Source organism: Saimiri boliviensis, chromosome 2 (genome assembly GCF_048565385.1).
Source record: "Saimiri boliviensis isolate mSaiBol1 chromosome 2, mSaiBol1.pri, whole genome shotgun sequence".
In the NCBI taxonomy this organism is placed as follows: domain Eukaryota; kingdom Metazoa; phylum Chordata; class Mammalia; order Primates; family Cebidae; genus Saimiri; species Saimiri boliviensis.
Genome location: NC_133450.1, coordinates 12,617,850 through 12,638,384, shown reverse-complemented (window position 1 = coordinate 12,638,384; position 20,535 = coordinate 12,617,850). Strand labels below are relative to the sequence as shown.

General features: G+C 51.4%; 1 protein-coding gene across 19 annotated transcripts in view; it reads right to left on the bottom strand.

Moving 5' to 3' along the window:
- The window catches only part of MEGF11 (multiple EGF like domains 11), a 398,263-nt gene that overhangs the window by 89,201 nt on the left and 288,527 nt on the right, over positions 1–20,535 (bottom strand). For all 19 annotated transcript variants that reach the window (XR_012516094.1, XM_074392772.1, XM_039468640.2 and 16 more), the window contains 2 exons: positions 1,604–1,850; positions 295–415 (listed from right to left, as the gene is read on the bottom strand). Coding sequence is in view for 18 of the 19 variants with exons in the window: in XM_074392772.1 (XP_074248873.1) it covers positions 295–415; positions 1,604–1,850 (368 nt within the window). In the remaining variant the exon portion in view is untranslated. The remainder of the gene's footprint in view (positions 1–294; positions 416–1,603; positions 1,851–20,535) is intronic.

The following is a 20,535-nucleotide window of genomic DNA, read 5'->3' as shown; positions in this document are numbered from 1 at the left end:
GCTTCCTGGGTTCAAGTGATTCTCGTGCCTCAGCCTCCTGAGTAGCTGGGATTACAGGTGTGTGCCACAACACCTGGCTAATTTTTGTATTTTTAGTAGAGATGGGGTTTCGCCATTTTGGCCAGGCTGGTCTTGAACTCCTGACCTCAAGCGATCTGCAGGCCTTGAACTCCCAAAGTGCTAGAATTACAGTCATGAGCAGCATGCCCAGCCGATTTAGCCTTTTAAGGTGTGTGAGTGACAAATTCTCAGGCCTCTTACAATGCCCCACCCAGATCCTGTGGGGCCACCTACCGTCCAGCCTGGGGGGCAGGCACACTCGCCAGTGATGTGGTGGCAGGTGCCCCCATTCTGGCAGGGGCAGCGCAGCTCACAGTGAGCTCCGTGGCTCCCAGGAGGGCACAGCTCCTCACAGCTGCATGGAGAAGCAGAGGTGTTAGACACAGCAGAATTCAGGTCAGGTGGCAGGGTCCCAGTGCTCCAGGGCTCCCTGGGAATTCCCTCACAGTCAAAGGATCCGTATTAGGCACGTCAGCTGAGCTGCAGTCCTGCTCCCTGCCAGGAGGCGGAAGCAGGGCTCAGACTGAACACACTGGAATGGAGGGTGCGTGGGCCAATACTTGTGGGATGACCGAGGTGTTCTTAGTGTAAAGAAGAGTGTCCTGGGGAGGAGGCCAAGGAAGGCTTCCCTGGGAGGAAGACATTTTACTTGGGCCTTAAGGTGAAGTTAATTTCACCAGGAGAATGGACGGCAAGGCATGCCAGGCAAAAGGAAGTGCTCGTGGATCCCGTCTTCAAGAATCCGCCTAGACGCATAGAGGGGAAGAATCTGGAGCACGTTCCTTCCAGATTCCAGGCTGGGGAAGGCTCCCAGCTCTCATGACAGGCTCATGTGCAGGGCGCTGTGGAGGTGCAGGGCAGGGTTTGCATGGGGTCTTAGTCTTGGGCCTGCATCCAGTGGCCCTGGCCTCTAGCTCACTAGGACTTGGGAGCCAGCTAGACATCAGGTCAGGGAATACCCTCCATCAACGACGTCTCTGTGGTTAGAGTCCTTGGCCGCCCCTCAGGATCCAGGCTGTTGGAGGGGCCACAGAGCCTGCTACAGGGTTGGGAGGAGATCTTCAGTCTCCTGTCAATACTGCTCTCTGGGGAACTGGAGTGGGGGGCTGATTGGTGTGAGGAACAGGCGGAGTAACCCTCCCAAATCTGCAAATGATATCTGCCCAGGACCCTGACTGCTCTCTGTCCCAAGTGCCCTAGAAAGGAAGGCCCTAGCTGAGCAGCATCATATGGGGTAAGGTCAGAAGAGGCTTCTAAGCCAAGAGCTGTTTCTGCCAGGAGGGGCCTCCTGGGAGGGTTCTAGGGAGTGTTCACTCCGACAGTCTCAGGAAGGACCAAGCCACAGGGGCCTGGAAGGCAGGAATCTGAGACCTGCGTGGGTGATCCTGGGCATTTAGATTCACAGGAGATTTCACAGCCAAGACTACCCTGACTCTCCTGGTCCCACCACACAGCCCACCCACAAGGAGGCCTGGGGCGAGCTCCCTCCAGGCCCCCCACCCCTCCAGACCGCCTACCCCTCGAGGCCCATCGCATTACTCACTAGACGCCGGTATAGCCAGGCGCGCAGAGGCACTCGCCGGTGCGGGGGTCACAGCTGGCGCCGTGGCGGCACTGGCACGGCAGCTGGCATCCCTTGCCGTGGGTGCCAGGCGCGCAGAGCTCCTCGCAGCGCCATCCACGGAAGCCGGCGGCGCACACGCAGGCGCCTGTGATGGGGTTACAGAGGGCGCCATTCTGGCACTGGCACCGGTTGCTGCAGTGGGGGCCCCAGTGGTCGCTGTCACAGCCTGCAAGAGACGGGGACAGTCAGGTATCAGGAGCCTCGAAGGCTGTCCTTGGGGCAGAGGCCAGCAACCGATGCCCATGCGGCCTTCCCACCTTTGCAGCACTCCTCGCTGGACAGGTGGCAGCAAGGGGTGCCTGGGTGGAAGCTTTGGTGCCTCATAAGCTCCACGAGTTCTTCCACCAAGTCACGCAAATTGTCACACAGGCTAAGGGGGCAGAGAGCTTGTTCCCTCAAGGCAGCTTCAGAACCCATCTCCTGGTCCGGCCATGCTCTTCCAACCAAATGGCTGCGCCAAAGCCCCCTCTCCTGTACTGAAATCCTGGAGCCACAAGCTGTTGACCTCCCTCCGTCTCTGCTAAACTCTTAGCCGGCTGCCTTTCTGCGTTCCTTTCTGCCCGGCCCTTTCTTTTGCCATCTGCCCCACGTCTTCTCTGTGACTCTGCCCCTCTTCCTGGGACCTGCCGGACCTAACCCAGGCCAGCTCCCACTTCTCTACCTCTCCTGCGCCTTTCTCCCTCTTCCCCACGCGCGCTGGTTTTCTCACCTCATGCATCTCACTCGCTCTCTGCGAATATTTCCTGCCCCTCCCTGGCTCTACCTCCCCGCCGCCCTTTTCGTCTCTTCCTCATGCTTCTTCCTTTCAGCAATGCCTACGCCCCCTGGTTGCTTCAGTTCAATTTCATTACTTTCCAAGCAGCCAGCTTCAGAAGGAGCAGGAAAAAGAAATGCTTCCCTGAGAGCTAACAGACAGCCTTCAAGATCTTAAATGTAATTAAATGTTTCAAAGAGTGATAGCTGAGCCAGTTTTGCAGAAATTCACACTCTAGGGCTATGGAAAGGGGCTGATTAGCAGAGCCCCAGATAGGTCACCCCGCCTGCTGCCACCTCCCACGCTGATGCGCATGGGACACACAATAACACGATGTCCTCAGCTACAGCCTCATTCCCCCAGATTCTGGGGTGGGAGTGGGGTGTGGAATTCAGACATGGACACGCACACGTAACGCTATATTCTGGGAGAAGTTCAACGGAAAGAGTGATTGCTCCCAGCTAAGGAGATCAGGCCAGACTTCCTAAAACAGAAGCCATCTCGAGTGGGCTGTAAAGGATGTCTCACTTGTTTGCCTAATAGGGTGAGCGACCATCTTGCTTTCAGCACCGAAACTTCCACGTTCCGGAAAATCCCTCAGTCCTGGGCAAACTGGAATGACCAGTCACCAAGATTATCTGTTGCTCTGTGTGCTCTAGGTTTCTAGGGTTTAGAGGCTCAGAGAGGAAAGGGGGCAGGTGAGCGGGATTGGGAAGGTGTCACTGGGGTAGGCACAATATATGCAAAGACACAGTGGCATTCAAGTGTTGGGGGTGTACAGGGTACAAGGTTCCAGTGTGGCCACTGAGTGCATGTGGTCTTTGGGGGCTGAAGGTTGGTGGAAGGATCGCTCCACCAGCCCTACCAGTCCCTCACATGTCCCTCCCACCTACTGGCCAGGGTCAAGTGGTCAATGTCATGGAGCCTGCCCGTCATCCTTTAGCAGACAGAACCACCGAGGCCTGGAACGCCCATCACCCTATCTTGGGTCATCCCTTCTTCCTCTGTGGCGCAAGTATTCACACACACAAACGGAGCTGTCAAATTATAAATGAGTCTCACTCTATATTTTCCACTTGGTGTAACAGTGAGTAAGGCAAACATTAAGTCCATTCATAGCTACAGCCTCCACTCACATTGAAAAAGGCTCACAGATGGCTGGGCGCTGTGGCTCACGCCTGTAATCCTACCACTCTGGGAAGCTGAGACGGGTGGACTGCCTGAGCTCAGGAGTTCGAGACCAGCTTGGGCAACATGGTGAAACCCCGTCTCTACTAAAATACAAAAAATTATCTGGGTGTGGCAGTGTGCGCCTGTAGTCCCAGCTACTCGGGAGGGTGAGACAGGAGAATTGCTTGAACCCGGGAGGCAGAGGTTGCAGTGAACCAACATTTTGCCACTGCACTCCAGCCTGGGCGACAGAGCAAGACTTTGTCTCCAAAAACAAAAGGCCCACGGGATGGAGGGTGACTGAGTATCCAGCAGTCCAGCACCTTCCACCTCATCCTCTCTCTGGGACACATACCCAGTGAGCAGAAGGACTGGCAGAATTATCTGTGGTACCGTTTCTCTTTTAGTTGTCAAGAACGTGTAGTTGAATTCACACAGTTTATCATCTGTAAGGTGTGACTCTAATATAATAATAACGACAACCACATTTTAAAAGCTCCCTGTGTGCCAGGCACCATCCTAGAAGTGCTGCATACATGACTAAAATGTAATCCTCACAACAACTGCGTAAGTTAGGCTTTCTTAGGTTCCCATGTCATAGATGGAGAAATAGAGGGTCAGAGAAGTTAAGTGACTGCCTGAGGTTGCAGCAAGGGCAGGCCCAGGTCTCCTGGTTCTAGCTCTCTCCACAGCAGGTCATGTGACACTTTCTAGAGGGTGAGTCCAAAGACTGAAATGTAGAGGTGGCCTTGGGGACAAGGTGGCAGCCACAAAGCACAGGTCAGGTATGCCTCAGAGACCGGCCACTTCTTCTCTGTTCATCACTGTGAATCATCTCAGGATCCAGCACAAGGAATTCCCTTCATTTGTTGGAGCTGCAGTTACTGCCCTGAAACCTTGGCTCTGTATGAAACTGTTGGAGCCTAAAGCCAGTTTGTTCTTGGTGCATCCCAGGGCGTACAGTTATGCTTTGCTTATCAAACGACCTCTGTTCTTTCTGACGCAGCAAAAACCCAGTAGGAAGCAAAACTAGGCTTCTGATAAGGAAGTTAGAAAGTTGTCATAAAGTCCACGTGGTAACACGGGTGTTTTCATTCTTCTGCTTGTCCACTCAAAAACATTTACCAAGGAGCTGCTAGTGCCAGAAAGCGCTCTGCCCTGTTGGGGTGCACAGTCGAGTAGGGGCAGAAATGCTGGAGCAGCGTTCATGGTACACTACGAAAGTCCTCTAGTAAGGGTGGCTCAGGGCATTATAGAAGGATGTAAACACAATTCGATTAAACCTGGCACTCTGCTTCTTCACAATATAGACTGGCATGTGAGTGTGTATGTATAGGCACATGTGTATGTTTGTGTCTGCATTTTTTTTTTTTTTTTTTTTTGAGATAGAGTTTCGCTCCTGTTGCCCAGGCTGGAGTGCAGTGATGTGATCTCAGCTCACCACAACCTTCGTCTCCTGCGTTCAAGTGATTCTTCTGCCTCAGCCTCCTGAGTAGCTGGGATCATAGGCGCCCGCCATAATACCTGGATAATTTTTTGCATTTTTAGTAGAGACTGGGTTTCACTATATTGGCAGGCTGGTCTCGAACTCGCGACCTCAGGTAATCCGCCTGCCTCGGCCTCCCAAAGTGCTGTGATTACAGGCATGAGCCACCGTGCCTGGCCAAAGTCTGCATGTTCTATGGGGCTCCTAAAAATATATGAGCAAGAGCTCTGTGTCACAGTAAGAAACCATGGAAATAGGAAACGTGTAGACACACACAAAAAAGCCAAGTAAGTTAGAACCATTAATACAGGGGCAAATAGCCTCTCCTATCCAAATTGACAGGAAGAAGTTACATTTAATGTAGAATATTCTGATTAAGGAAGCAGAGAAGTGTGTAATTCATTTCAGAGAAATTCCTCCCCAGAGTGATTAAACGAAAAAAACAATGTTAGGGTTCACAGGGATAAGCTTCAGTTATCTAGAAAATTCACTTAAAACACCTCATTCCCCAGCAATGACAGAGAAATGAGGCAAGCTGCAGCGAGTCAATTATCAGCCCTGCTGAAGGTGACTGAAAACTACCGTCATTATAATTACAAGAGGACTTTGCATTCTTTCACAGAGAATTGCGAACTCTTACCAATTTGGCCTTGGAATGTCACCCCTCACACATTTCTTTTTTCTGGCCCAGACTCTCCTTCCTAATTATATTGGACTTTGGCTGATTTTTTTTTTTTTCTTTTTTGAGACGGAGTCTCACTCTGTCACCCAGGCTGGAGTGCAGTGGTGCCGTCTCAGCTCACTGCAACCTCCCTCACCTGGGTTCAAGCGATTCCTGTGCCTCAGCCTCCCGAGTAGATAGAATTACTGGTTGATTTTTTTAAGCGGCTAGATCTTCTCTGGGCAGCTACTGAGGGCTAAAGGGCACTGGGAAAAGCGTGGCCTGGCTTGTTCTGGTCGTTGAGGCCGGGCAGCTCACCTCCTTAGGCCCTTCTGACCGCTTCAGACTTTGGGGTCCAGGGTTAGTGTCCCCCTGGGTCGCCATGAGAGGAAGTGGCTTCACCATTGTCTTTATCACAGACAGGCTTTTAAATTTGTAACGCCAGTTGATTGGACAGTTACTAATGGCACGTCATGAGATAAAGGTGCCAAGTGAATTTCTCATTTAATTCTTACAACAACCCATAATAACAGCACCTGCGGCAGGTGGGCATGGAACGCTGGCAGCCAGCCTAGGCTTACACAGTCACCCTTGAAAATCCACAGAGAGATGCGAACAGAGACTCATTTTCCGCAAGTGCCTTATTCAGGAACTGCTTTCAGTGTGAATGGTGGGCATAGGTCCTAGGTTTTCCAGGACTGGCCCTTCTTCGGGTAATTTTACTCTCTTCAGCTAAGATTATCTATTGCTTATTCAGAATGTTTTCTATTGTGGTAAAAGATACAGAGCATACAAGTTTCCATTTTAATCATTTTTAAGTGTTCAATTCAGTGGCATTAATTAAGATTCACAGTGTTGTACCAACTGTCACCACTATTTCCAAACTTTTCCATCACCCCAAATAGAAAAACTTGGTAACCATTAAGCAGTAACTCCCTAGTTCCACCTCCAACTACACTGGTAACCTTTAAGCTTTTCTTTTTTCTTTTTCCTTTCCTCCATTCCTCCCTCCCTCCCTTCCTTTCATCCTTTTTTTTAAAATGGAGTCTCACACGGTCCCCCAGGCTGGAGTGCAGTGGTACAATCTCTGGTCACTGCAACCTGTGTTTCAGGTTCAAGTGATTCTCCTGCCTCAACCACCTGAGTAGCTGGGACTACAGGCAGGCACAGTAACACCCAGTTAATTTTTCTATTTTTTTTGTAGAGATGGGGTTTCACCATATTGACCAGGATTTCACCACCCATTTCACCATATTTCACCATATTGATCAAATCCTGTTCTCAACTGATCCACCCGCCTCGGCCTCCCAAAGTGCTGGGATTGCAGACATAAGCCACCACACCCGCCCTCTTTCTGTCTTTATGAATTTGCCTGTTTAGATATTTCTAGATTCTAAATGGAATCATACAGGGTCAGTCTTTTGTACCTGGCTCATTTCACTTAGCATAATATTTTCAAGTTTCATCCATGGTGTAGCCTGTATCAGGACTTCATTCCTTTTTTTTTTTTTTTTTTTTTTTTTGAGACGGAGTTTCACTCTTGTTACCCAGGCTGGAGTGCAATGGCACGATCTCGGCTCACCGCAACCTCCGCCTCCCGGGTTCAGGCAATTCTCCTGCCTCAGCCTCCTGAGTTAGCTGGGATTACAGGCACGTGCCACCGTGCCCAGCTAGTTTTTTGTATTTTTAGTAGAGACGGGGTTTCACCATGTTGACCAGGATGGTCTCGATCTCTTGACCTCGTGATCCACCTGCCTCGGCCTCCCAAAGTGCTGGGATTACAGGCTTGAGCCACCGCGCCCGGCAGGACTTCATTCCTTTTTATGACTGAATAATATTCCACCACATTTTGTTTATCCAGTCACCTGTGGGTGACACTGAGTTGTTCCACCTTTTGGCTATTGTTACAATAGTCAACACTGGGATAGAAGTATTTTTTTGAGTCCCTGAAGATAATTCATTAAAGGGACCCAACTAAACATGCTTTGATGCCTTTATGGACTGGACTAGGAACAACAGTGTGACTGACATTGCTTTTCCGCCTTCACTACTGTATATACTGTATAGGAAGGTGCCTGTGTCCAGGCTGTTCCATTAGCCCTGGAGTCTCTGCGCTGGAGGAAGAGAGGAGCTAAGGTGTGTCCTCGTTTTGTGATTGCCTTTTACTTTCCCCCCATTCCACCATCTGGTCCCACCCGCAGCCAGCTCAGTGGGGCACAAGAAGACCTGTCAGCAGTGCTGATGAGGATGCCTAGCCAGCCCTTCTCCCAGCTACCAAGGCGCCCGCTCCCAGCTGCTTATAGGATTCACCTTCTCAGACTGTGGTTCTCGGCCTGGCTGCAGATCAACATCACTGGGGCAGTTTTAAGAAACACTCTTGGCTGGGCGTGGTGGCTCATGCCCGTAATCCCAGCACTTTGGGAGGCTGAGGTGGGTGGATCACGAGGTCCGGAGTTCAAGACCAGCCTGACCAACATAGTGAAACCTTATTCTCTACTAAAAATACAAAAAATTAGGCGGGCATGGTGGCACACGCCTGTAATCCCAGCTACTTGGGAGGCTGAGGTAGGAGAATTGCTTGAACCCGGGAGGTAGAGGTTGCAGTGAGCAGAGATTGTGCCACTACATTCCAGTCTGGGCAACAGAGCAAGATGCTGTCTCAAAAAAAAAAAAAAAAAGAAAAGAAAGGAAAAAGAAACACTCTTGCTTGGGCTTTACCCATGGCTAATGGGCCTGGGGTGACGGGGCCGGAGCATAGGTCCCTTGAAAAGCTCCCCAGGTGAGAACTCTTTCTTCCCATGGTCTCTGTTCTCACTGGTCCTCTCAGGGAGATATACAGAAAGATGCTGGGCTGGAGGTGGGGTGGAGAGAAGGCTAGTCCTTCCCATTCCATAGACAGGAATCCTGAGGCCCAGCAAGAAGGAGGAGTCGGCCTCTGAATCAAAGGTCAAGGGTGGAAACGAACCTGGAAGCCACTGCTCCTGAGTTGCCCCAGCTTTTACTAAGGCCTGGGCCAAGGCCCCCACCTCCCTCTCCTCCCCAGCAACGGAAGGGCCTGATGCAGTGAGGGCCCCTCCCAGCAAGGTCTGTGGCTCTCATTCTCCCACCTCACCTGCAGAAGCAGCAGTGAGAGCTGACAGGTCATGGGATTGCTCCTGAGTTTACAAGGCAGCAGGCAGGGAGGCAGAGATAGAGCAGCAGCCGCCGGAAACCATTGCAGCTGATAAATAAAGTGACTTCCCAGTGAGTGAGGCCATTTGTCAACAGACTTGCCCCGGTCAAAGCGCAGTCAAGTTCTCCAAGGCCGAGCCCCTCCACTCTTTCCAGGCCTGAGCTGCAATTCTGAGGGAGCACGGAAGGATGGGTCAGAGCCAGTGCTGGGCATGCCTGGGCATGCCTGGGCAGCCTGCTCTGCTCTCTGGGCCTCTGTTTTTACATCTGTAAAATAACAGGTTTGGATCAGTGGTTCTTGCCTGGGGTAGGTCACCCTCCCCAAGATGGCATCTGGAAACGGCAGAGGGGAGGCTTGAGCCTAGGAGGTCGAGGCTGCAGTGAGCTATGACTGCACCACCGCCCTCCAGCTGTGTAACAGAGTGAGACTCTCTCTCTAAAAATAAGTAAAATCAAATAAAAATAAAAAATGCCAAAGGTGTCCCCATTAAGAAATACTGGGCCAGATGTGGTGGCTCACATCCGTAATCCCAACACTTTGAAAGGCTGAAGGAGGAGGACAGCTTGAGTCCAGAAGTTCAAGACCAGCCTGGGCAACATGGCAAAACTTCATCTCTACAAAAATTTAAAAAATTAGCTGGGTGTGATGGCATGTGCCTGTAGTCCCAACTACTCAGGAGACTGAGGTAGAAGAACTGCTTGAGCCTGGGAGGTTTCCTATCCTTCTGCCACTTAGATTGTTGGAATTAAATATTACTAGACCAAAGTAGAGTAAAACCCAAAGCTCCTGACACAGTCCCTAAGCCTAGAAGATACTGACAGCACAGGATTATAATGATGCATCATGAGCTCTTAGTGATCTATTTATTACAGCTGTTTCTTACCTGGTGTTACTTAACCACACTATCTATACCTCCCTTAAACCTCTGAGGTGAGGCTGGGATTCAGAGGCTGCGGCTCCACGCCCCACCTGTCTCCTAGGGTGGGAGGGATAGAGGAGTGAGCACAGGCATGTGGGGAAAACCCTAACCCTGAGAGCTTACCAGGGACCCCCCGCATTCTCCCACAGGTTGTTTCCTTTAATTTGCATGCTAATCCTGTGCCAGTTATTCATACCCTGCCTCATTCCAAAGAGGATCTCAGTAAAACCATGTGAGATGTGATTATGACTCCATTTCCAATGAGAAAACCGAGGTTCAGAGACATTAAGTAATGAAATAAGGGCTTCTCGACCTCAGCATATTTTGGGCCAGAAAATTTCTTTGCTATGGGGAACCATCCGGTGCACTGCAGGGCATTCAGTGGCATCCCTGGCCTCTACCCACGAGATGCCAGTAATATCCGCGGACACACACACACACGTTAACATCCCCTGGCAGAGGGTAACATCACCTGATTGTGAAAGGCGAAGTTGAGAGTCATATATTGGCTTTCTTTACTGCTAGGCTTTAGAAGTTATCTTGTGTGCCCTCCATATTTTACAGGTCGGGAATCTGGGCCAGAGAGGCCGACTGACTTGCCTGTGACCACACAGCAAACAAGCTGGAGAGCTGCATTTGAAACTAGCTGGCTATGTCCATCAAGGGCTCTTTGCATCCCATCACACCAGCTATTGCGAGATGAGAGGCTCAATGTCAAACAACTTTCAAGCACCTACCATGTGAGGGGCTCAGAAGCCTACAGTCAGTTTGAGAAACAGACAAGCAAATGGGAAACTGTCAGAACATGGGGCGATGCGAGGGGCTCTGGGCCAGCTGCCTGCTAAAGCTGTGGCCGCGGTCAGGTTAGACACAAGGAGGCCTGGGAGCCAGCAGTGTGTTGGGCTGCAGGGCAGGAGAAGGAACAAAGGCCATGGGTACATTCAATGCCCTGAGCGAAGGTAATTGCTCCAGCTCATTACCTTCCTCATCTACATTGCTGTAGCCTCCGCCACAGCCCCAGGCAGCCAGGACCATTTCAGCCTGGCACCTCACCCTCAGCACTTCAGGAGGGAGTGGGGAGATTCAGGAACAGTTTTATCAGAGCCAGGCAAACCTCTGCAGGTGGCTGAACCAAAACCAACACTGGGCCCCTGCTTCAAACATCACTGTGTCTGCTTGGCATTGCGCCATTAGGACCCCACTCCTCAGGGGCTGCAGGAATCCCTCTTAAAATACGAACAACCCCCAGCTTGTGCCTCTGTGTGTGGGGGAGTTAGCCACACCCTGAGGCACTATCAGCCATTAATATCTCAGTTATCTGTTAATATCCAAGTGGCAATTAGCAGATCTGGAAGCCAGATTCTGCAGGGTATGTTTATGTTTATTAACCTGTTTTAGGAGAGAGATGGGAAGATGACAAAGTGAAATTCATCAACTTCAGGGACTTTATGAGGGACTTTTTTTTTTTTTTTTTTTTTTTTAAATCAGCATCTGCTCTAGATGTAGATTGCCACAATATTGTGTGGACAGATAATGGGAAGGAACAGTAGGTGTGAGAGACTTTACAGGTATGATCTTGTTCAATGCAAGCCACAACTCCTCAGGGTAGCTATAGTTATCCCACTTCACAGAGGAAGAAGCCAAGGGCAGGTGTGGTTAGGTGGCTTGCCCACAACCTCGAAGTGAGGGTGATCTCTGGCCTGTTCTGAGATGGGCCACTTAGGGCTGTAGAGGCACTGCAGAGCTGGAGCATTGTTTTTTTTTTTGTTTTTGTGAGACAGTCTTGCTCTGTTGCCAGGCTGGAGTGCAATAGCGCGATCTCAGCTCACTGCAACTTCCGCCTCCCGAGTTCAAGCAATTCTCCTGCCTCAGCTTCCCAAGGAGCTGGGACTACAGGCACATGACACCATGCCCAGCTAATTTTTTTATTTTTATTAGAGACAGGGTTTCACCTTGCTGGCCGGGATGGTCTCGCTCTCTTGACCTCGTGATATGCCTGCCTTGGCCTCCCAAAGCACTGGGATTACAGGTGTGAGCTACCTCGCCTGGCCTGGAGTTCAAAAGAAGGTCTTGACACCCAGAGAGCCTGATGATCCATCCAGGTCACCCGTGAGAGGCAGGAGAGGAGCAAGACTCCCGGAAGTCCTGCCAGGTCTCCAGACCGTGCTGATCACAGAGGCTGGTGCTGCCTACCTGAGCTCCCGGCAGGAGCTCCCTACCCTGCACTGTCCCTCCCTGCCATTCTAGAGTCCAAGTCAGAACTCATGCCCCACCCCCAGCCTCTGCCCTGTGGCATTTATCCCAGAGGATAAATGCACCTCAGTGACCCCAGCACTTTCTCCTCATACCCTGCAGCAACGAGGTCTGTGAGGCTCGGGGTGAGAGGCAAGCTGCAGTGTGTTGCCCCAAAGGGACCCAGGGACCCGGAAAGCCATCTGTCCGTAGCTCTGCTCAAAGCCCTCCCCTCCACCCACAGGCTTTTAATGAGGGACCAGCTCCCAGCGGCCCAGCTCCTTCTGATCTGCTTACATCACTGCCTTTGAAGCTTCCCAGCCCCAAAGACCATTTATCTTCACAATTTGCCTAGAAAGCCTCATAAATCATGTCTGCGCACAAAGGAATTAACACTTTGGAAAAGCCTTTCAAGGCAGCTGGCAGAGACAGGAGGCCCTGCACCCTCCCCCATGTGGCCCCTTTGCTTGCCTTTTGGGGTTCCTGAGTAAGTCCCAGGCTGTGTGGGGGAGGGGAGGGATCAAGGGGAATTGGGTGACGCTTACCCAGCCACGTAGGCTCTGAGGGACATGAATTCACAGTAGGAGTGGGCAAGGGCACTGGGAGGGAGGCGTGAACTGTCTCCTGACATGAATATTTCTCCATCATTCCCCTTCCCCATGACTTCCTTCAAACCATGAGGTCTGGTCTGGAGGAGGGAGCCTCTCTCTGGCTCTGTCATGGGCTGTGGACGAGGTGCCACCCTCAGTGTCCCCCTTGGCAAAAAACGGGATCAGGCCAGCTGACTGTGTGCCAAGCTGTGCCCGTGGAGTTTGGAGGAGTCCTGTGCTGGGAGCAGGGTTGGGCTGTGACAGGGACCCTGGAACTCCCATTTCCAGGGCTCCAGAGCTGCTGTGTTTCTGCTGGATTCTTACACAGGGACAAAGTCCTAAGCAGCTAAAAGTGGGAGGGTGTGTGAAAACCTAACCTCTGCCTTTAAATGTCTGTGTTTCATTCCTTTTACACTCAGAAAGTTCTTCCGTAGGTCTCACTGAGGAAGTAAGTTCCTGCTGGAAGTGCTTTCTTCTCTATGACTCACTCACTGAGCGGCCACGTCAGGGCCCGGTGGCGATGGATGCTGGTGGGGAGGCAGTAGGAGTGGTATGCAGGGTCTCGGTTCCTAAGGGACTTTCTGCCTGGCCCGTGGGCCACGCCCCTACAGGATATCAGGATGCAGAGACAGGAGCAGTGAAGGGGAGGCTGTGCAGCCCGGCTCCCTGGTGGGTCCACGGAGCATTTTTGAACAAAGGCCTGCCTCACCTGTTGCCCTGCTCCTGCTGGAGCTGGGGGCCTTTCTCGCTGGGGTGGTGGGGGGAAGGAGGAGCGGGGAGAGAGGTTGTGCTGAAGCTGCTCCAGCAGTTTATCTGGGGGTTCACAGGCACTAGGGAGAGGTGAAGCAAGTCAGGGTGATTTGGACCTCGGCAGCCCGGACTGAGAGTCAGCCAGAAGGGGCCGCGGGCCTGGGACAGGGCAGGAGGGACCTGGGATCCTCCCTCTTGGTTGCTTATCCTGAGAGTCGATGCTGTCCCCCAAAGGCCTGGCGGGAGGCTGTTCCCACCAGCAGGTGCACCGGCTCTGCTGATCATCCAGCAGCATTCACACCGCCACGGTTCCACAAGAGATTCACAGCTGAGCCACCTTTTATTTTGACAAAGGAAGGAGCCAACCGGTGCTCCTGGTGCTTGGAGTCGTCTTGGCCTAGGTCTGCTAAGCACTGATCGGATGTGCGTTTTGAACTTTCCACCCCCTGTAGTTGCCCATTCTGCATGTATTGCTCCTCTAGAAATAGGTTAAACTGAAGCAATTGATGGAAGGAACTCTACAGGCCTTGTTTTCCAAAGAAAAGTATTGTTTGGAGGAACAGGTATAAGCCTACCTAAGTATATCATAAACTGTTCAAAAATAACTGAGCCAGTCTTGTGCGGATGGAAATGTAGCGCTTGAGTCACAATCTGCCTAAAGGTCTAAGAAATACAGATAAGTTTTTTTTTAAAAAAAAAAAAGAAAAGAAAAAAGAACTGATTGAATGTAGGGTCCAGACTGGGTGGGGCTTAAGGGCAGCAGCCAGAGATCACATGACACGCTGAAGGCTGGGCTTGCTGGAGGTGAAAGTGCACTGGAGGGCCTTGTGTAATAAATGGGGTTTGATTTGGGATCTTGAAGGAGGAACAGGATTCTGATGAGTGGGAACATAAAGGAAGACTGTCTGAGTGGAGGGGCCAGTAAGAGCACAGGGAGGGGGCGAGCAGGGCCGGCAGGGCAGCCTGGAAAGTCAGGTTTGCAGTCCGGGTAGGTGGAACGAGGGCTAGATCACTGCTTCCCAAACTCTCCATGGGGAAAGACCGAGTGTCTTGTTTAGTTTTCCAGTCCCACACATGGTCCTCCCTGAGCATGACTGCGATGATGTTCATACCACCTGGGACTCATCGTGAGCGTCTGACAACACCCAAGTTTGTCTACACCCTGCTCAGTGAGAGGAGCCTTCCAACCAACCATGTGCATGGCCGTGACAGCAACGTCAAAATTGCTATAAAGGTTGCTAAATGTTTACTCTCAATTTCTTTTCTTTTCTTTTTTTTTTTTTTTTGAGACGGAGTTTCGCTCTTGTTATCCAGGCTGGAGTGCAATGGCGCGATCTCGGCTCACTGCAACCTCCGCCTCCTGGGTTCAAGCAATTCTCCTGTCTCAGCCTCCTGAGTAGCTGGGATTACAGGCACGTGCCACCATGCCCAGCTAATTTTTTGTATTTTAAGTAGAGACGGGGTTTCACCATGTTGACCAGGATGGTCTCGACCTCTTGACCTCGTGATCCACCCACCTCAGCCTCTCAAAGTACTAGGATAACAGGCATGAGCCACCGCGCCCAGCTACTCTCAATTTCTTACTTATCTCCTCATTGGCCAGTAACAGCCTCTGGACTGCATGTCTAGAGAATGCACTGTGAATAGCACTGGGCTAGGCGTAGGTTGGAGGAGAGGCGAACAGCCCATCAAGACAGGTTTGCAGGTGGTTTTACTCCAGCTTGGCAAGATTCCTGTTCTTTCTGTCTCCTTCCTGTGGACTCCCAGAGGCTGTTGTGCCACCTAAGGGACCAGGCACTTGGGGATGATAAATATAACCAAGGATATTCCAATGGCTTCCTCTCTGGCAGAGCTGGGCGCCCACCAGCTGCCTTGTGGCTTGGCACCTGCTGGCTGTATCCAGGATGTCCAGGGCAGTGGCAGTGGACACACAGTGAGCTCTACTATATGTGAAGCGTTGTCTGAGCACTTTACAAGTAGTATCTTACTGCATCCTCCCAACAACCCCATCATCACCATGATGGCCAGGCTGGTCTTGAACTCCTGACCTCAGGTGATCCACCCACCTCGGCCTCCCAAAGTGCTAGGATTACAGGCGTGAGCCACAGCGCCCAGCCTCATCTCCATTTATAGATGAGCAAACTGAGGCACAGAGAGGTAAGGACCTGAGGAGAGCAACCAGATGTTACTAGAGTCCCTGGGAAGCCTCTGCCCTTCCTGCCTCTCACCCTGTCAGGGAGTTGTGGACACTGGGGTCCTAGTCCAGGCCCCTCTGCTGGCTTTCTGTGTGGCCTTAGAGAAGACACGTCCCCTCTTTGGGGTTTAGTTTTTCCGCTGTAAAATAAAGGCACTAGCACAGGATGCTCCTTGAGATGCCATCTCCCAGAGTCACCTGGGGGAATCCGTAGGGCAGGGATGAGAAGAGCATGTCAAAGGGGGAAAGCAAAGTGTGGGCGTGGACGAGTGCTCTTCACCTGCTCACACTGCCACCAAATGATGGGCAGAGACAGAATGTCCAAAACCATACAGCAAACGAGCATTTCTCTCACTATATATACACAGCCATTCTTCCAAGTTCTTGTGCAATGAACTTACCCTTTAAATGCTGTAGGAAACTTGCTATTTGGAATAACCCTGCTTATCTCTTGTGCCTCCCCCAACCCCCTGAGATGGAGTCTTACTCTGTTGCCCAGGATAGAGTGCAATGGTGTGATCTTGACTCATTGCAACCTCCGCCTCCTGGGTTCAAGCGGATTCTCCTGCCTTAGCTTCCCAAGCAGCTGGGATGACAGGCATGTGCCACCACACCTGGCTAATTTTTGTATTTTTAGTAGAGACAGGGTTTCACCATATTGGCCAGGCTGGTCTTGAACACCTGACCTCAAGTGATCTGCCCACCTCAGCCTCCCAGAGTGCTAGGATTACAGACGTGAGGCACCGTCTGTCATACTTTTGAGCTTCCACAGCACCTCTATGCTTACAGACGACCAGAGCAGGCACTGGCATTCCCACTGCTTGATGGATAGTCTGGGGCCCAGAGAAGTGAAGCAGCTTGCCCGAGGCCACTGGTCAGGTGAGTCAGAGAGTTGAGACCACAGGTCCCCCATTCTCCACGGTGCCACCTCCCCAGTGGAGTCAGGTCACATGCACCCCACCTATCGGTAAGAAGCCACATGGCTTTGGGATTGGGGACCTCCTCCTCAACTCTGTCTTGCTATTTGTGTTATTCATGTCATGGTCCATTTGTCCCCAAGCAGAGAAGGGACCTTGAGAGCAGCTCTCAGCTGGGCCTGCCAGTCAGAGGACACTCTATCCCTCACTGCTGGACAATGACCTCTGGTTTTCCTGGAAAGAGGAGTCCTGAGAGCGAGTGACAAGTGGCTGTCCTGTCTATGGAGAGTTATTATCAAAGAATGGGCTGGCTGCTCCTGGGATCTGCCAGGATGAAGCCGAGGAACGACACTCCTGCTGCGGCAGTAGGAGGTTTGCTTGGCCGGTCACTTGTTCATCCACTCGACAAGACTTGATTGCTTTCCCACTATGTGCCAGGCCCTGGGGGTGGAGTGGGGAATAAAAGCACCATGGTCCTGTCCTGCAACTCACAGCCTGGCAGCAAAGTGAGACAGTAAGTAAACAAAGCCTTTATTTCTCGGCTGAAACACTATGTCCCTCGAGTCTTCTTGGATTACCCTTTCCAAGCTCTCCCCCATGCCATGGCTTTCTTTTTTTCTTTAAAGCACTTATTCTATCTGATATGATGTGGTCACTTCACTGTATTGTCTATTTTCTTTCTTTCATTTTTGAGACAGAGTCTCACTCTATTGCCTAGGCTGGAGTGCAGTGGCGTGATCTCGGCTCACTGCAACCCCCGCCTCCTGGGTTCAAGTGATTCTCCTGACTCAGCCTCCCAAGTAGCTGGGATTACAGGTGCACATCACCAAGCCCAGCTATTTTTTTTTTGTATTTTTAGTAGAGATGGGATTTCACCATGCTGGCCAGGCTGGTCTCAAACTCCTGACCTGTGATCCAACCGCCTTGGCCTCCCAAAGTGCTGGGATTACAGGCGTGAGCCACCACTCCTGATTATTTTCATCCTTTTATTTATCGTCTGGAAGTCTTACTAGAATGCCAGCTCCACGAGGGCAGAGGTCTCTGTTTTATTCACTGTTGTATCCCTAGAACAGTGTCTGGCATATAGTAGATGCTGAATACATATTTGCTGAATGAGTGAATAATTAACAAGTAAGTGTGTAAGTTGCAGTAAGGCTATGGAGCTATAAACAAGAGCTTGATAGAAAACAATGAGAGGGACTTTCTTTCCATTGGGAGGCCAGGGAGCCTGAGGAGGTGACCTGGACACTGAGAACTGAAGAATGAGGAGGCCACCGTGGGAAGAGCAGGAGGTAAGAGGTGCCTTCCAGGAAGAAGAAAGGGCCAGGCAAATTTCCCGGGGTGGGGAAAGGCTTGGCAGAGTGAAGGCAGGGGCAGGGGTGGGGGACACTGTCAAGGAAAGATGGCTCTAGATAAGGTAGAGAGGGCTGGTGATGTGTGGTCGTGGTGGGGAGCTGAGATTTTAAGAGCAATGGGAAGCACTTTAAGTGTGCCATCATGACTGCACGAAAGCAGGACTTCCCTGTGGCAGGACTTGCAACCCTGGTCTAAGAGGGAGACGGTCCCTCTCTGCAGCTCATCATCACCCCTGGTTAGGTCAGTGCCTGCTGACTTAGAATGAGAGAGAGAGAGAGAGAGAGAGAGACAGACAGAGAGACAGAGAGAGAGAGAGAGAGAGAGAGAGAGAGAGAGAGAGAGAGAAAGAGAAAATGAATATATGAATATGAATGAATGTGAGTCTTTCCAATTTGTTCGTGACACCGCCCAGTGCCAGTGAGATGCACTCCCTTGCCAGGTAAGACATAGCCAGGGAGGGGATACGGGAGGGGCCAGGCGAGGGTGGGAGAAGCAGCTGGGGCAGCTTGGGGCATCCAGGAGATTCAGGAAATATGCTGACAGCTGTACAGAAACCAAGACTTCCTAAATTACAGCGCCCCCCTTTAGGAGTGGCAGAGGCCTCACTAAATATAACTCCCCTCACTGTTATTTATGTCTCTGGGTGCCAAGCGATGACTCCTGAAGTCTGTCTTACCCATCCCTGAAAGCGGGGGCTGTGTTTGCCAGAAGTTGGAGATGTAAGAGGGCAGGTCATGGCGGCAGTGGGTCCCCGAGTGCAGCTGAGAGCTGTGGCAGGAGGTTTGGGGGTGTGGGGAGGGCCAAGGCCATTCTGGGAGCTGATGACCCCCATCAGTCACCCAGCAAGGAACACAATCAGCACTTGAGCAAATGGGGTGAGGTTAATGACTTTTGGGATTTCTCACGACCAAAGGCGTGGCCTGCGACAGCAGGAGGCTTCATCAAGCAGGACATCCACATTTTACACTGCTGGAACCCGGGATCTTAGGAGCTTGGGACTTTGGAGAGAATCTGATGAGCTTCACTTACTAGAAGTGGCCTGGACCTCAGCACCCCCTCATTCCATCTAATGGGGCCCAGCCTCTTCCAAAGGACCTAAGCTTGTCCTCCATGTGGGTGTCACTTCTTTTTTTTGGAGACAGGGTTTCACTCTGTTGCCTAGGCTGACACACAGTGGCACAGTCACAGCTCACTGCAGCCTAGACCTCCTGGGATCAAGCAATCCTCCTGAGTAGCTGGGACTACAGGCACATACCACCATGACTAGCTAACTTTTTTCTTGAGATGGAGTCTCGCACTGTCGCCCAAGCTGAAGTGTAGTGGCTCAATCTTGGCTCACTGCAACCTCCACCTCCTGGGTTCAAGTGATTCTCCTGCCTCAGCCTCCCAAGTAGCTGGGACTACAGGTGTATGCCACCATGCCCGGCTAATTTTTTGTATTTTTAGTAGAGATGCGGTTTTACCATGTTGGCCAGGCTGGTCTTGAACTCCTGACCTGAGGTGATTTGCCCGCCTTGGCCTCCCAGAGGGTTCAGATTCCAGGCGTGAGCCACTGCACCCAGCCAGCTTTTTTAAATTGTAGAGATAGGGGTCTCCCTACATTGCCCAGGCTGGTCTCAAACTTCTGAGCTCAAGCCATCCTCTGGCCATGGCCTCCCAAAGTGCTGGGATTATAGGTGTGAGCCACTGCACCTGTGTGGTATCACCTCCTTAAAGGCCCTCAGACCCTATATGAGGGGGGCTTCTCCATCCCATAAAAGCCCCCTTATCTTTAATTAGGCTCAGCTTAATGCTTCCTACTTAGAGAAGCTTCAGGAACCTTCCTGCTTCTCCTGTCTCATGTGCCTGCTGCTTTTTGCCTTGGGTTATGGTGGATGTTGACCCATCAGGCCCCTGAGCTTTGGAATCACACAGACCTGAGTTCAAATCCCACTACTGCCTCTGACCACCCATATGACCTGAGGAAGCTTTCACTCCTTGGGCCTCAGCTTCCTCATCTCTCCCATAAAATGGGGCTCTTGTGTGCCTGATAGAGTTGTCACCAGGATACGGTACAAAAGTATCTTATTCAACACCTGACAAGAAGGAGGTGCTTGGTACTATGTTTCAACAAAACATTCAGGAAAATGTGGAGATAAAGGAATGAATAAAGTCAGTGATCAAGGCATCATGCTATGTGCAAATAAACTAATTAGGTAGTCAAATTACTGTCAGGATGACAGTAGGTCATTATCATCATCAGCTGGCTGTAAACTCCTTCCGGGAGGCACTTGGTTTGGGCTTCCCCAGAAGCAGACCCTGAGGTGGCTCCAGGAAGCCAAGTAAGGGAAAGAGGCTGTGCGCAGGGAAGGGAATGGAAGGGAAGAGAGATGAAGGAAGTGGTACTTAACCCACTGGACCTCCGGGAGCTATGAAGACCACAGCCTCAGTTATCCCAGTCAAGGGCAAGGAGGCCAGGCCCTTTATCCACCAACCTCTCTATCCTGTCCTTGGAGAAGGGCAACTCAGGTGTTGGGTCCTCCTTGCTAGCTTTGTGTGCCCCTCTGTGGTGGAGTGGCAGATGCTTGTTGGGGGCAGCCTTTGGTGTGTAAAAGTGAGCACGGAAGGAGTCTAGGGAATCAAGAGCATCTGTGGAGGCTGAGCACGTGGC